The sequence below is a fragment of the Mirounga leonina genome, unplaced genomic scaffold, assembly GCF_011800145.1.
Source record: "Mirounga leonina isolate KUSES-001 unplaced genomic scaffold, KU_Mleo_1.0 Mir_127, whole genome shotgun sequence".
NCBI lineage: Eukaryota > Metazoa > Chordata > Mammalia > Carnivora > Phocidae > Mirounga > Mirounga leonina.
The window spans coordinates 70,061,952-70,078,902 of NW_023270316.1; the positions used below are offsets into that span (position 1 = coordinate 70,061,952).

Genomic DNA, 16,951 nt, shown 5'->3' on the forward strand with positions numbered 1-16,951 from the left:
TGTGAATTGGATGTAAGTTCACATCCAGAAGGATTTGGCTGGGGCTTGTGGCAACAACAAAATGGGAAATCAATTATAGTTATTTGTGTAAGTTCAATAAGAACGTGTTCTTGTAATGGAACATTGGAAACCGTGGTTATATTACCAAGGCTATGACTGGAAGGTCCTATTTGAGAGAGACCTGCATAGATTCTGATAGGGCCAGTTTTAAGGTGCTAAGATTGACTTTATGGAGCCAAGGGAGCCCCTTGAAAAAATTAATTCAACCTGGTCCCTGTTTACAGGGTTCCTGGGAGCCTTGACCAGGTAAGGAGGGTCACTTCCTGGCAGTCTCAGGAACCACAGGATATTTTGGGGGGAACCTCAAGAAGAGTGGAAGTAACCCAAACTAAAGGTATTGCAGGCAAGTCTGATGGCAAGTATTTGGCTTGGCTTCTGGCCTCCAAAGGCTGTTAAAAGCTCAATATGAAATTCCTTATGAGAAGTTCCAACAAAGCAGCTTTAGAACATAAAGGGCCAGTCACTATTCTTACTGCATTTATGTAGATAGGCCCAAATAATAATAATTAGGCCGAGTTTGTTAAAATTGGACTTGTTTTACAATCTTTTTTTTTTTTTGGCAGTAAGGGAGGGGGAAACTAAGTGGGGCAGAGGCAGAGGGAGAGAGAATCTCAAGCAGACACCACGCAGGACTTGGAGCCTAATGGGGCTTGATTTCATGACCCTGAGATCATAACCTGAGTCAAAATCAGGAGTCTGATGCTTAACCAACTGAGCCACCTAGGCGCCCCCACAAACAACTTAATTTGGCTACCTTTGATAGAAATGAGGGTGATTTTAGAGAGGAAAAAGTTGATTTGGTGATATATCTTTATGGGTGTTAGATTCTAGTTCTGATTATCTTTGAATGTTGTTTACCTCTAAAACTAGGCTGGACCCTGAATTCTTTTGGTTTTCTTGCATATATGGCTAATTTTCTACCTGACTGCTTGCACACTATAGGCCTGACTTTGAAAGCCCACCAGCAAGACCACGTCCTGAAATGGGACCACGGTTCAAATGAACTGACCTAATTGGCCTTGTTTTATAAAATGTAGACTAAAATGCTAAGACTATATGCAAGACTTCCAAAGTAATGGCTATATAAAGATGGGGGCTCAACTTAGTACTACAGAATCTCTGCAATTGGTTGAAAGGCAGTTTCATTCCTTAACTCCTGACCTGCACCCCTCTTCAGCAGGAAGTAGTTAGACTGATCATTGCCCCTACCCCTCAAGAATGCGGAATACTGAAAAACCAGGAGTGGTACTGGTTAAGCTCCTGTTGCTATTTGTATTCCTGCTGCGGCACCAGGATGGTATCTGGTACGAGGATAAAGATTATATGGGCCATAAAGACGTCGGCAGGGGGGTGCAGCGTGGAGTGTAGGAGTGCTGACAACATTGACTCCACCTGTGGGACTTCTTGTTCTCGCTTCTGGTGCACAGGTGGTGCCCCTTAAGATAACTAGCCCCGTGCCCTCCCCGCCAGGCCCCTCACTCCGTAAGAGCTGGTGAAAGGGCTGGATAGAGGCCTCGAATAGGGGCGGAGACTAAGAGTGTATTACAACCGGGATCGTCTGTAAGCCCACCCAGCCGCCCGTCAGTAAGTTACCCTGAATAAAACTCTGTGAACGGTATGGAGGGGCTTGCTTCATTTTTTGGTATTAAAAGGACTTCTCAGTCTGGAGGAGACCTTACTGACCCTCTGCCACTTCCTAACACTTGGTATATTTTCATTTTTAATGGCCCCCAAATGGATTTTTTTTTTTAAAGATTTAGAGATCGAACACGTGAGGGGAGTGGGGGGCTGGGCAGAGGGAGAAAGAAACTTTAGCAGACTCTGCAATGAGCAGGCATAGCCCAGTGCAGGGCTCAATCCCACAACCCTAAGATCTCAACCTGAGCTGGAACCAAGAGCTGGATGCTTAACCGACTGCACTACCCAGGTGTTCCCCCCTCCCAATAATGGAATGTTTGAGGTACAAATGAGGTCCATGTCAGGCACATGGCTGGCGGGTGGGGAAAGGGAATTTGGGCAGTGAGGCTTTCCAGGAAACCTTCCAATTATGGTGCACAACCATGAATATGTTTCCCCCGAGTAAGGCCACATGAGTTGTCTTTTTATGTCTATTTATACCTCTGGCAACTGTACCTCTTTGTACAAGTCAACAAAATAGCTTACAAAGGGCAATGAGAATATCTAGGAACCGATTAGAGAAATGCCTGCAATGATAGCTGCCATAAGGATGAAGGAAGAAAAACTTTGTAGGAAAATAAAATCTAGAAATAGCTTTTTAAAGGTGAGACAAAGGTTGATATTGAGAAGGGCTAGCTTTTCTGTGTTTGAAGAACTTACACCACTTATAGATACTTTTATAAAGTCCTTCCACTGTATGTTCTAACTAGAGCTGGCCAGGTCACACTCCACCAAATCCCCAGTTCTCTCATGACCTTAATCAGTGTTTCCTGAAAAGAGTTGTTCCGTGGTCAATTTCGGATTTTTTTTTAATTGGCTGAATAAATTTCAATGTTTCTCAAGCCTGACGAGCATCGTGCATGTCCAAGAGGTGGATATATCCAGTATTTCTCTAAATTACTAATCATAAGTTCTTAGAAGTATTAACATCTAAAAGACTAGTGCTCTAGAATTTCATTTTTCTTCTTTTGGGGGATAGGTAGGGTCTTAAGAAGTCAAAATGGAAATGCATGAAGTAGAGAGGAGGACACCTTTCCAATCCACACTCCTGCATCTTAAACAGCCCAGCTAATAAGCCTAAAGCTGAAAGTGAAGAAAATAAATTTAACGTGTGAAAAAATTGCTTAAAAATGTGCTAAAAATTCACAAGTTTGCTAATCGTGTTTATATCTGCCTGGAGGTCAAGGCCACTGACAACGTTGACAGTTTCTCAGTGGTCAGAATACATTATCTTGGAAACTGTCATGTTTGGGGCACACGAGGTAAACATTCTAGGCACCTAGTTTGAAATCTGTCTTCAGGAAGTCAGCTGATAACTCTGCAGGGGAAGGTGAGGAAGTTTGCAGATACCTAGTAAGACACCATTCAGTTACGGAGAATATACTCAAAGATCTCTAAGGACACTGTGGTCTTCAGCTGGTAAAAGTCTTGTGTATTAAAACAAAACAAAACAAAAAAAAACCCCGCAAAAAAACAAACAAAAAACCTCAAAGACCTCTGGGGCAAATTTACATCTACTTCTTGACCTGAGAAGAAATGGAAAGTATTTCTCTTGCTCCTGCATATTGTAAAAATGTCAATTCAACCCTCAACTTATAATTTCTGAGGTTAAAATAACTGGGATTTAACATCTCATCTGGGTTTCTTTTCCTTTTAACATCAACCATTTCCCTACTCATGGTATCATTTTTAAGCTAAAGAATCATAAACTGAGTCTGACAACTATCATGTACTTCATTTTCGTAAAAACTAGAAATGTGGATAAAGCAGATGAATCTCCAATTCTGTCCAAGCGGATTGGCTGTTCATCCAGGAAAGGAACTTTTATTTAACAATATGTTACCATATCAAGCAATTTTGAGGCACAGAAATGAAGAAAAACAGTATGGCAACAGTTAAGATTACATGCTATCAAAATCATACTAACAGAGCTTAGTGTTGCATAGAGCTTTTCTAACAGCATAATACTGATTTGTGTGTGTGTATGTAAAGGACACATAATGTTACCTAAGTTACAGGTGTACAACTTAGTGATTTGACAAGTTTATATGCAATGTTATGCTCACCACAAGTATAACTACCATCTGTCCCTTTACATCGCTAACCACAGTATCATGGATGGTATTCCTTACGTTCTGCTTTTTATTCCCATGGCTCACTCATTTCATAACTGGAGGTCTGTATCTCCCCTCCCCTTCACATATTTTGCCCAATCTCCCACTCCCCTTCTCTCTGGCAATCATCAGTTCTTTATATTTATAGGTCTGATTTATTTTTATTTTTTTACATTCTGTTTATTAGTGGAATCATAATTGAGACTGAGAAAGACAAATACTTTATTTCACTTAATACCCTCCAGGTCCATCCATGTTGTCACAAATGGCAAGATCTTTTATAGCTAATATTCCACTCTCTATATATATACCACATCTTTATCCATTTATCTATCAATGGACACTTGGGCTGCATCCATGTCTTGCCTATTGTAAATAATGCTGCAGTAAACACGGGTGCATATATCTTTTCAAACTGGTGTTTTCCTTTTCCCTGTGTAATCCCCCAATAATGGAATTATTGGATCATATGGTTTTTCTACTTTTGACTTTTTGAAGAACCTCCATGCTGTTTTCCACAATGGCCACACCAGTTTGCGTTAGCACTAGCAGCACAAAAGTGTTCCTTTTTTTCTACATCCTTGCCAACTCTTGTTGTTTCTTGCATTTGATTTTTGCCATTCTGACAGGTGTGGTTTTGATTTTGCACTTCCCTCAAAATTACTGATATTGAGCATCTTTTCATGTGCCTGTTGGCCATCTGTATGTCTTCTTTGGAGAAATGTCTATCCAGGTGCTCTCCCCATTTTTTAATCAGATTTTTTGGTGGTGTAGGACTTCTTTACATATTTTGGATATTAACCCCTTATTGGATATATCACTTGCAAATATCTTCTCCCATTCAGTAAGTTGTCTTTTTGCTTTGTTGATGGTTTCCTTCACTGTGCAAAAACCTTTCATTTTGATGTAGTCTCATACTTAATTTCTGTTTTGTCTTAGGAGACATACCTAGAAAAATGTTGCTATGGCCAATGTCATAGAAATTATTGCTTAAGCGCTCTCCTCGGATTTTTATGGTTTCAGGTTTCCTATTTAGGTCTCTAATACATTTTGAGTTTATTTTTGTGTATGGTGTTAGAAAACAGTCCACTTTTCTTGTTTTATATGTTGCTGTCCAGTTTTCCCAGCACCATTTATTGAAAACATTGACTTTTGCCCATTGTATATTCTTGCCTCCTTTTTCATAGATTAACTAATTAATGTGGGCTTATTTCTGGGGTCTCTATCCTGTTCCACTGATCTATGTGTCTGTCTTTATGCCAATACCATATGGTTTCGATTACTACAACTTTGTAGTCTATCTTGAAACCTGGGATTGTGATACCTCCAGGTTTGTTCTTTTTTATCAACAATGCTTTGGCTATTTGGGGTCTTCTGTGGTTCCCTATGAATTTTAGGATTATTCTAATTTTAAGAAAAATACTGTTGATATTTTGACACGGATTGTGTTGAATCTGTAGACTGCTTTGGGTAATAGGACATTTTGACAATATTCTTCCAACCCATGAGGATGGAATATCTTTCCATTTGTTTGTGTCTCCTTCAATTTCTTTCATCAGTGTTTTATAGTTTTCAGAGTACAAGTCTTTCACCTCTTTAGTTAAGTTCATTCCTAGGTATTTTATTCTTTTTGGTGCAACTGCAAATGGTGTGTTCTTAATTTCTCTTTCTGTGACTTTGTTGCTAGTGTATAGAAACACTACTGATTTCTGGATATTAATTTTGAATCTTGCAACTTTAGTGAATTCATTTATTCTAGTAGTTTTTTGGTGGAATCTTTAAGGTTTTCTATGTATATCATGTCATCTAAAAGATGACAGTTGGACTTCTTTACCAATGTGGATGCCTCTTATTTCTTGTCTGACTGCTATGGCTAGAACTTCTAGACTATGTTGAATAAAAGTAGTGAGAGTGGACATCCTTGTCTTTTTTCTGATCTTAGGGGAAAAGCTCTCAATTTTCCACCATTGAGGATGATCTTATCTGTGGGTTTTTCACATATGGCCTTTATTATGTTTGGGTTTAGAAGGAACATACCTCTTTTGTTGAGAATCTTTATCCTGAATGGAATCTTGTCAAATGCTTTTTATACATCTGTTGAGATGGTTATAGGATTTTTATCCTTCATTTTGTTAGAATACTGATTTCCGGATGAAAATCTACTCTGACCTATGGTTTTTATTTTTTGACATTTTATCTGGAAGTAATTTCAAGATTTTAGAAAAATTCCAAGAGTAGTACAATGGAAAATACTCTCCTATATCCTTTACCCATATTCACCAGTTGTTAACTTTACCCTATTTGCTTTATAATTCTCTCAATATTTCTCTATATTCATATATTCATGTATCTGTGTATATATACATGTATTGTGTATGTGCATATGTGTGCATATGCATGTGTACGTGTGTGTATATACATATTTTTTCTAAAATATTTGGGAGTAAGCCTCATACATTATGCCCCTTTCCCCTAAATACATAAATGTCCTAAGAACAGGAAAAGTTAAGGATTTCAAAAACTTTAATACAGTAATTTTCTTAAAAAGTTAAATATACACTATGTTCCAGCCATTCTACTCATAAGTATTTAGCCAAGATAAATAGATATATTTACAAAGATATGTACACAAAGGTTCATAGCAGCCTTAATTAGGATTCCAAAACTGAAAATAAATGCTTATATCTAAGCTACCACCATATTCCAATTTTATCAATTGACCCAATGTCCGTTATAGCATATCTTCCCTTCAGTACAGGATGCAGCTCAGGATCCCTTATTGCATTTATTTATATCACTTTATTCTCTCTTAATCTGCAATAGTTATTCAACTTTTGTCTTTCATGACCCTGGTATTTTTAATAATAAAAGCACCTCCCCTAATTTTAATGGAATGATCCTCATGTTGGGTTTGTCTGGTGTTTCCTCATGATAAAGTCCAACACATACATTCCCAGTCACAGTATTATGTGATGCTGTGTCTGACACACGATGTCCTTCTGATCTTCACTGGTGATACCTATTCTGACCACTCAGTTAAGTTGTTGTCTGGTTTCTCCACTGGACAGTTACCATTTTTCCTTGCTTTTTTATTTTTTTTAATTCCAGTGTAATTAACGTACAGTGTTATATTAGTTTCAGGTAACCTAGAAGAAATGGCTAAATTCCTAGAAGCATACAACCTCCCAGAACTGAATCAGAAAGAAACAGAAAATCTGAACAGACTGATTACCAGCAAGGAAACCGAATCCCAACAAAAGCCTAGAACCAGATGTCTTCACAGGTGAATTCTATCAAACATTTAAAGAAGAGTTAATGCCTCTTCTCAAACTATTTCAAGAAACAGAAGAGGAAGAAAAGCTTTCCTTCAAACTTCATTCTATGAGGTTAGCATTACCCTGATAAATGACAAAACCAAATGACACTACAAAAAAGAACTACAGGTCAATATCCCTGATGAACATACCTATTTTCTACTTCTTATAAGCATGAACTCACTGAGTCCTAATTTTAATGGTTCATAATTCATTGTTGTCCTTAATTATATGATGCTTGTCCAAGATGTGGCAATGGGAATCCATTTTTCCTTCCGTGTGATGATGTTTTCATTTGAAACACAGTTGAGTTCATTTCTTTTTTTCCCTCTATCTTTGACTTTTCTCCTGTCCTTATTTTCAAATATGTAAAATATGAGCATGCTTCCCCAACTCAACTAAGTTAAAAGATAAATTCATAAGTATCACACCCTCCCCTACTACTCCATCTATCCTCTTCTCCCACCCAACCCTTTTAGAAACCAACTTCATGGTTTACAGGTTCATCTGTCCCTTACTTGTTTTTGTAAAGATAAGGAGACATAGGTATGCTTTATTTCCTTTTCATTCTTACAGAGACCAGCATACTAAATACATTGTGCACTTTGATTTCCAGGAGATACCATTAAATGAGAAAAGCATTCAGTACCAATTTTTCAAGGAAACAAAATTTTGATTAATTGGATCTTTTTCTCTACCTCATCATTTCTGCATGTATCTTTATTATTTCCTTCCTTGTGCTTTTTTGGGTTGGCTTTGTGATTTTTTTTTTTCCCCCAGCTTTTAGAGTTGGGAAGTGAATTTTTTATTCTCATTGGTTTGCCAAATATTTATCCTTTTATTCTTAGGCTTTTTGAAGAACTATATTTATGTATGCCTCATATAAAAGTACAGAGTTGGGGTTTGCTTCATGAGCCAATTTGAAAAGTTCTTTGGTGAGTTAAACCCATTCAAATTTAGTGACATGACTGATATTTGGTTTCAACACTGAAATTACTTTGTTTTAATTATACATACACTATTTATTGTGTTTAATTTTTCCTTTAAAAAAAATTCTTTGTGTTGGAAAAGTTTTTCCCATTATCTTGTATCTAACTTTTTATGCCTTATTCTTTATTTAACATCTTATTATTAGATCTGTCAGTTTTACATGGTATCCTTTGAATCCCACCAATGAGCTATACAGTAAGCCATGATCTTATTCTACTTCCCCTTTTCTTTCCATTTTTTTTAAGTTGCAAGTTTTTGCTTTGTCAACATATTACATTTATATACTATTCCCCTACCCACATCCCCAACCCTGTTTTTACAGTTAATTATATGAACTGTCCACCATCAGTCCTCTTGCCCAAATTTCATCTCTCGTTTGCACGAAGTTCTCTAATCCCCAGGAAAGATGCATGTGCACACTGCACCCTTAGTTCATGGACATTAATTTCTTACAGTCTTGATACTTAAGAGAATCTTAGCTGCACATAAAATTTGTGATTCACACTTTTTTGAGTTTAACCTGTTCCTCTGTTTCCGTACTTATGTTATTCTGAGATGTCTGATGCCAGTCTTACTTTCTTGCCCTACAGGTTATTTCATCATTTTGCCTCAAGATTCAGAGGAAGTTCTCAAAATCTAGTAGTTTTACCCAGCTATGTGAAGAAGCTGAGGGTCCCAACTCCATTTTCCATGACACCTACTAGGTAGGCCTTTTTAACATATATATTAAGATACTGTTTTATTTCTGGTAATTTGTTATTTCTGTTTTTGATTTTTTTTTTCCTTCAATCAGGAACTCCAATTATACATATGTTGGGCTTCATTGCCTCTTCATTTTAACCAATTTTTTCTAACCTTTTTAACTACTTGACCCCATTTTCTGGATTACTTTCCTAATTTTCATCCATGTCCCTTATTAAATTTTCATTTGAATTTGTTTACTGTGGGGTGTTTTAGTCATAACTCCAGATATGAATTTGCCTTTTTCTTTCTTGAGTCTAAAATTCTACTTTCACTTTTTCCCTTTCTTGGCCACTTCCTTTTTTAAGTTTTTGAATTTTTTTTCTTAAGTAGGCTGTATGGCCGCATGGAGCCCAAAGTGGGGCTTGAACTCATGACCCTGAGATCAAAACCTGAGCTGAGATCGAGTTGAATGTTTAACCAACTGAGCTGTGCAAGGTACCCCTCAGTTTTTGAATTTTTGACCTGACTCTAAATCTTTCAATTATTCAGCCTCATGACTTAGAAGTCAAAGTTCATGCAATCAAGAATGATGTCAGAGTCTTGCAAGGAAAAGGTGACAAGCTCAAAGCAAAAAACACATTTAAGACCTCATTGGGCAATTAGATATTATTGCTGGTAAATATGAAGAAATGTGGCAAAACTTTTAATATAGATTATACTGAAGATTGATGACACAAGTGGTTGCAGATATAATAAATGCTATACAAGATGTCCATTCTTGGAGGTGATTATGCTCTGCTTGAATGCTCACAGTTGTGTCTAGGGTTTACCGATCTGGAATCCGTGTCTGGATCAGCTGATCCATAGTTTTCATCAAATTTGGAAAATATTTCTTTAAATATTTGTCAGGTCCCCTTTTGGGGAACTCCAAATTGCATATATACAAAGCCACCTGTGACTGTACCACAGCTCAGTGATGTTCTGTTCACTGATTTTAAATTATATTTGTATTTCCTTTGTATAGTTACTATTGCAATGTCCTCCTATTTCTTCTGCAATATCTAACTTGTTAATCTTATCCAATGGATTTTCACCCCCAGACAATGTAGTTTTTATCTCTAGAAGTTCAGTTTCATTATACCTTTCATGTTCCTTTTTGAATAAAGGGAAGAGTTATTAAGTTGTAACTAACAGAACTGGTAGTTATAATAACTAGTTAACACTGTCATTTCTAGGGTAATTTCAATCAACTGATTTTTCTCATTATGAGTGTGTTTTCCTGCTGCTTTGTATGTCTGGTAACTTTTGACTGAATGCCAAACATTATGAACCTTTGTTGGGTTATGGATATTTTGGTATTCCTAGAAATCTTCTTGAGCTTTGTTCTTGGACGCAAAATAGTTACTTGGAAACAGTTTGTTCTTTGCGGGTATTTTAAGATCTCTTGGGCAGGACTGGAGTAGTACTTAATCCAACCTTAGCTGTTTCCCTGCTATTAAAGCAAGACACTTCTATATACTTTACCCAATACCCTATGAATCCAAGGTTTCCCAGTGGGGCTGGTAGGAACAGGTACTATACTCAGCCCTGTCTGTTGGCCACCATCCCCTCTCATCATTTTGGCTGGTTCTCTCCCCAGCCTCCAGTAGTTTCTTCATACACATGTGTACTGATCAATACTTGAAGGGAGGCCCCACAGCTCTCTGGTGTTCTCCTTCTATGCAGCTCTCCCTCTCCAGTGCTCTGTCCTGCAAATTAATGGCCTCAGTCACCCCAGGCTCTCAGCGTCATCTCTTCAACTCCAGGGTTGCCCAGGTTCCACCTAGGTTCCCCTCCCTCAGCAACTATTTATACTTCCTTAAGGCAGTTAGCTGGGGCTGTCGTAGAACTCACCTCCTATGTTTCATGTGTCTCAGGGGTCATTGTCCTTTTGACCCCTGAGACACATGAAACATAGGAGGTGAGTTCTACGACATTTCATATATATATATATATATGAAATCTAGTCCCTGTTACTCCATCTTGGCTAGGAGCAAAAGTACCCATCATAGCTTCTGAATATGAATATATATAGAATTTAAAGCCATCCTAGGATGAGAAGGACTCCTTACCTTATTAATGTATCATCATCCACAATGACCAACCATGCTATTTTGTCATGGCTGTGATTCAGAAATTTTTCCAAAATGGCAAATGTCTTTCCACAATGACCTAGGAAAGGCAAGAAGAAAACTTACAGTGTGATATTTTAAAATGCAAATATAATTCATTTTAGGGAGAGCCTGAGTGGTGCAGTTGGTTAAGCATCCAACTCTTGGTTTCAGCTCAGGTCATGATCTCAGGATCATTAGATGGAGCCCCACATTGGGCTCAGTGCTCAACAGGGAGTCTGAGTTTCTCGCTCCCCCTCTGCCCCTCCCCACCCCCTGCACTCTCCCTTTAAGTAAATCTTTGTTTTAAAATGAATTATATTTGTGTTTTATTTAATTTTTTTTAAGTTTTAAAAGCTTAAATCCTGATATGTACACATAGAAATTTTAAAAATTAGCCTTTTCTAATTCTCATAGACCTAGTGAAACAGTGGGAACTTCAGAGATCATGACGTCTTAGCCATTTATTTCACACATGGGGAAATGGGAAACCCAGAGAGAGGAGGTCACTTGTTCTAGCTCTGCCTCAGATTAGCTTAGTATCTTTGCTCCAAAGTTGTAAGCCTCCTAGAAACTATAGAAGCTTGGCACCTTTCCTTAGAACCCCAAGCATTACAACTATAGGGAAACAATGGTACACACTAGATTTTGGGTGTATTTTGGTCTGTTAGAAGAAACTGCCTCCCAAAATTTTAAAGAAAAACTTTATACATGTACATGTGTGTGTATATATATATATGGAATATGACTGTAAAGATAAAAATTAAAGATTTTAAAAGAGGAATTGATAAGTTGGTTGAAAAAAGGAAGAAGAAAAAAAAAAAAGTGGTCAGGCAGGAGACTAGAACAAAGCCATACATTAGATTTAGGATATATTTTGGTCTGTTAGAAGAAACTGTATCCCAAAATTTTAAAGAAAGAAAAACATATATATAAAACATAAAGTTAAATACAATGAAGGGATAGAATATGACTGTAAAAGTGAAAATTAAAAGATTTTAAAAAAGGAATTGATAAAATATGGCTGTCCTCCAAAGCTGTATGGAAAGCTTTCAAGGAACAAAAGCTCCCGAGAGCAAACCTGAGCAGATTACTTAGCCCGGACCCAGCAAGGGCAGGGGAATTCCGCCTCCAGCAAAGACATTTAAGAATCACTGAAACAGGCCTCTCCCCCAGAGAAAGTTAATCTTTAAAATTTTTTTTTTCTTTCTTTTAATTGTTGTTCTTTCCTTTTTCAACCAACATTTTTATCAATTCCTTTACAGTCATATTCCATCCCTTCATCGTATTTACCCTTATTTTTGTGTGTGTGTGTATATACATGTGTATGTATATGTATAAAGTTTTTCTTTCTTAACAGACCAAACTACACCCAAAATCTGTGTAGCTCTTTCTATTCCACAGCCTGATATTTTTTTTTTTTTCTTTTTCCCCCTGGTTTCGGGTCTCTTCTGATTTGTTTAGTGTATATTTTTCTGGGATCATTGTTACCCTTTTAGCATTTTGTTCTCTCATTCATCTATTCTTCTCGGGATAAAATGACAAAACGTAAAAACTCATCTCAAAAAAAAAGAACAAGAGACAGTACCGACTGCCAGAGACCTAATCAATACGGACATTAGTAAGATGTCTGAACCAGAGTTCAGAATGACAATTACAAAGATACTAGCTGGGATTGAAAAAAGCATAGAAGATACTACAGAATCCCTTTCTGGAGTAATAAAAGAACTAAAATCTCACCAAGTCTAAATCAAAATGGCTATTAATGAGGTGCAATCAAAAATGGAGGCTCTAACTACTAGGATAAACGAGGCAGAAGAGAGAATCAGTCATATAGAAGACCAAATGATGGAGAATAAAGAAGCTGAGAAAAAGAGAGAACTGCTGGATCATGAGGGCAGAATTCGAGAGAGAAGTGATACCGTAAGATGAAACAATATTAGAATACTTGGGATCCCAAAAGAAGAAGAAAAAGAGAGAGGGGCAGAAGGTCTATTGGAGCAAATTATAGCAGAGAACTTCCCTAATTTGGGGAAGGAAACAGGCATCACAATCCAGGAGACACAGATAAACCCCCTCAAAATGAATAAAAATAGGTCAATACCCTGACACCTAATAGTAAAATTACAAGTCTCAGAGACAACGAGAAAATCCTGAAAGCAGCTCGGGACAAGAGGTCTGTAACCTACAACAGTAGAAACATTAGATTGGCAGCAGACCTATCCACAGAGACCTGGCAGGCCAGAAAGGACGGGCATGATATATTCAGGGCACTAAATGAGAAAAATATGCATGCAAGAATACTATATCTAGCTAGGCTGTCATTGAAAATAGAAGAAGAGATAAAAAGCTTCCAGGAAAAACAAAAAGAATTTGGGAAAACCAAACCAGCCCTACAAGAAATCCTGAAAGGGGTCCTCTAAGCAAAGAGAGAGCCTAAAAGTAACATAGACCAGAAAGGAACACAGACAATACACAGTAACAGTCACCTTACAGGCAATACAATGGAACTAAATTCATATCTTTCAATAGTTACCATGAATGTAAATGGGCTAAATGCCCCAATCAAAAGACACAGAGTAACAGACTGTATATAAAAACAAGACCCATCAATATGCTGTCTGCAAGAGACTCATTTTTAGACCCAAAGACACCTCCAGATTTAAAATGAGGGGGTGGAAAACCATTTACCATGCTAATGGACATCAAAAGAAAGCTGGGGTGGCAATCCTTGTATCAGACAAATTAGATTTTAAACCAAAGACTGTAATAAGAGATGAGGAAGGACACTATATCATTCTTAAAGGGTATATCCGGCAAGAAGATCTAACAATTTTAAATATCTATGCCCCTAACATGGAAGCAGCCAATTGTATAAGCCAGTTAATAATAAAATCAAAGAAACACAGTGATAATAATAGTAGGGGATTTTAACATCCCCCTCACTGAAATGGACAGATCATCTAAGCAAAAGATCAACAAGGAAATAAAGGCTTTAAATGACACACTGGACCAGATGGACTGCACAGATAGATATATCCAGAATATTCCATCCCAAAGCAACAGAACACACATTCTTCTCTAGTGCACATGGAACATTCTCCAGAATAGATCACATCCTGGATCACAATCAGGTCTCAACCGGTACCAAAAGATTGGGATCATTCCCTGCATATTTTCAGACCACAATGCTTTGAAACTAGAACTCAATCACAAGAGGAAAGTTGGAAAGCACTCAAATACATGGAGGCTAAAGAGCATCCAATAAAGAATGAATGGGTCAACCAGGAAGTTAAAGAAGAATTTTTTAAAAATCATGAAAACAAATGAAAGTGAAAACACAACTGTACAAAATCTTTGGGATGCAGCAAATGCGGTCCTAAGAGGAAAGTATATAGCAATACAAGCCTTTCTTAAGAAACAAGAAAGGTCTCAAATACACAACCTAACCCTGCACCTAAAGGAGCTGGACAAAGAACAGCAAATAAAGCCTAAACCCAGCAGGAGAAGAGAAATAATAAAGATCAGAGCAGAAGTCAATGAAATAGAAACCAAAAGAACAGTAGAACAGATCAACGAAACTAGGAGCTGGTTCTTTGAAAGAACTAACAAGATTGATAAACCCCTGGCCAGACTTATCAAAAAGAGAAAGGACCCAAATAAATAAAATCATGGATGAAAGAGGAGAGATCACAACCAACACCAATGAAAGACAAACAATTATAAGAACATATTTGAGCAACTATATGCCAGGAAATTAGATAATCTGGAAGAAATGGATGCATTCCTAGAGACATAAACTACCAAAACTGAACAGGAAGAAATAGGAAGCCTGAACAGACCCATAACCACTAAGGAAATTGAAGCAGTCATCAAAAATCTCCCAACAAACAAGAGCCCAGGGCCAGATGGCTTCCCAGGGGAATTCTACCAAATATTTAAAGAAGGGGTGACTGGGTGGCTCCATCGTTGAGCATCTGCCTTCGGCTCAGGTCATGATCCCAAGGTACTGGAATCGAGCCCTGCATCAGGCTCCCTGCTCCGCGGGAAGCCTGCTTCTCCCTCTCCCTCTCCCCCTGCTTGTGTTCCCTCTCTATGTCTCTGTCAAATAAATAAATAAAATCTTTAAAAAGAAAAAAAAAAAAAAAATACCTATTTTTCTGAAACTGTTCCAAAAAATAGAAATGGAAGGAAAACTTCAAACTCATTTTATGAGGCCAGCATTACATTGATCCCAAAACCAGACAAAGACCCCACCAAAAAGAACTACAGACCAATATCCCTGATGAACATGGATGCCAAAATTCTCACCAAAATACTAGCCAATAGGATCCAACAGTACATTAAAAGGGTTATTCACCACGACCAAGTGGGATTTATTCCTGGGCTGCAAGGTTAGCTCAATGTCCACAAATCAATCAATGTGATACAATACATTAATAAAAGAACAAGAACCATATGATCTTCTCAAAAGATGCAGAAAAAGCATTTTACAAAGTACAGCATCCTTTCTTGATTAAAACTCTCCACAGTGTAGGGATAGAGGGTACATACTTCAATATCATAAAAGCCATCTATGAAAAACCCACAGCAAATATCATTCTCAATGGGGAAAAACTGAGAGCTTTTCCCCTAAAGTCAGGAACACAGCAGGGATGTCCACTATCACCCCTGCTATTCAACATAGTATTAGAAGTCCTAGCCTCAGCAATCAGACAACAAAAAGAAATCAAAGGCATCTGAATTGGCAAAGAAGTCAAACTCTCACTCTTTACAGATGATATGATATTTTATGTGGAAAACCCCAAAGACTCCACCCCAAAACTGCTAGAACTCATACCAGAATTCAGTAAAGTGGCAGGATATAAAATCAATGCACAGAAATCAGTGGCATTTCTATACACCAACAACAAGACAGAAGAAAGAGAAATTAAGGAGTCGATCCCATTTACAACTGCACCCAAAACCATAAGATGCCTAGGAATAAATCTAACCAAAGAGGCAATGAATCTGTACTCAGAAAACTATAGAATATTCATGAAAGAAATTGAGGAAGACACAAAAAATGGAAAAACGTTCCATGCTCATGGATTGGAAGAACAAATATTGTGAAAATGTCTATGCTACCTAGAGCAATCTACACATTTAATGCAATCCCTATCAAAATACCATTAACTTTTTTTGAAGAAATGGAACAAATAATCCTAAAATTTGTATGGAACCAAAAAAGACCCCAAATAGCCAGAGAAATGTTGAAAAAGAAAAGCAAAGCTGGTGGCATCACAATTCCAGACTTCAAGCTCTATTACAAAGCTGTCATCTTCAAGACAGTATGGTACTGGCACAAAAAACAGACACATAGATCAATGGAACAGAATAGAGAGCCCAGAAATGGGCTCAACTCTGTTCAGCTAATCTTCAACAAAGGAGGAATGAATGTCCAATGGACAAAAGACAGTCTCTTCAACAAATGGTGTTGGGAAAATTGGACAGCCACATGCAGAAGAATGAAACTGGACCATTTTCTTACAGCACAAAATAGACACACACACACACACACACAAATAGACTCAAAATAGATGAAAGACCTAAATGTGAGGCAGGAATCCATCAAAATCCTTGAGGAGAACACAGGCAACAACCTCTTTGACCTCAGCTGCAGCAACTTCTTCCTAGAAACATCGCTAAAGGCAAGGGAAGCAAGGGCCAAAATGAACTATTGGGACTTCATCAAGATAAAAAGCTTTTGTACAGCAAAGGAAACAGTCGACAAAATCAAAAGACAACCAACGGAATGGGAGAAGATACTTGCAAATGATATATCAGATAAAGGGCTAGTATCCAAAATCTATAAAGAACTTATCAAACTCAATACCCAGAGAACAAATAATCCAGTCAAGAGGTGGGCAGAAGACATGAACAGACATTGCTGCAAAGAAGACATCTAAATGGCCAACAGAGA

At 37.5% G+C, this 16,951-nt stretch overlaps 1 protein-coding gene and 1 long non-coding RNA gene across 2 annotated transcripts in view; one reads left to right on the forward strand and one right to left on the reverse strand.

Moving 5' to 3' along the window:
• Window positions 1-16,951, reverse strand: part of B3GLCT (beta 3-glucosyltransferase) — a 119,114-nt gene that overhangs the window by 22,779 nt on the left and 79,384 nt on the right. Inside the window, exon 12 of the mRNA XM_035003593.1 lies at window positions 10,951-11,050. Within this exon, the coding sequence (XP_034859484.1) occupies window positions 10,951-11,050 (100 nt within the window). The remainder of the gene's footprint in view (window positions 1-10,950; window positions 11,051-16,951) is intronic.
• Window positions 7,013-9,229, forward strand: LOC118009531. Its single transcript, XR_004678964.1, has 3 exons — window positions 7,013-7,237; window positions 8,014-8,100; window positions 8,746-9,229. It is a non-coding gene; the product is annotated as an uncharacterized LOC118009531 (long non-coding RNA).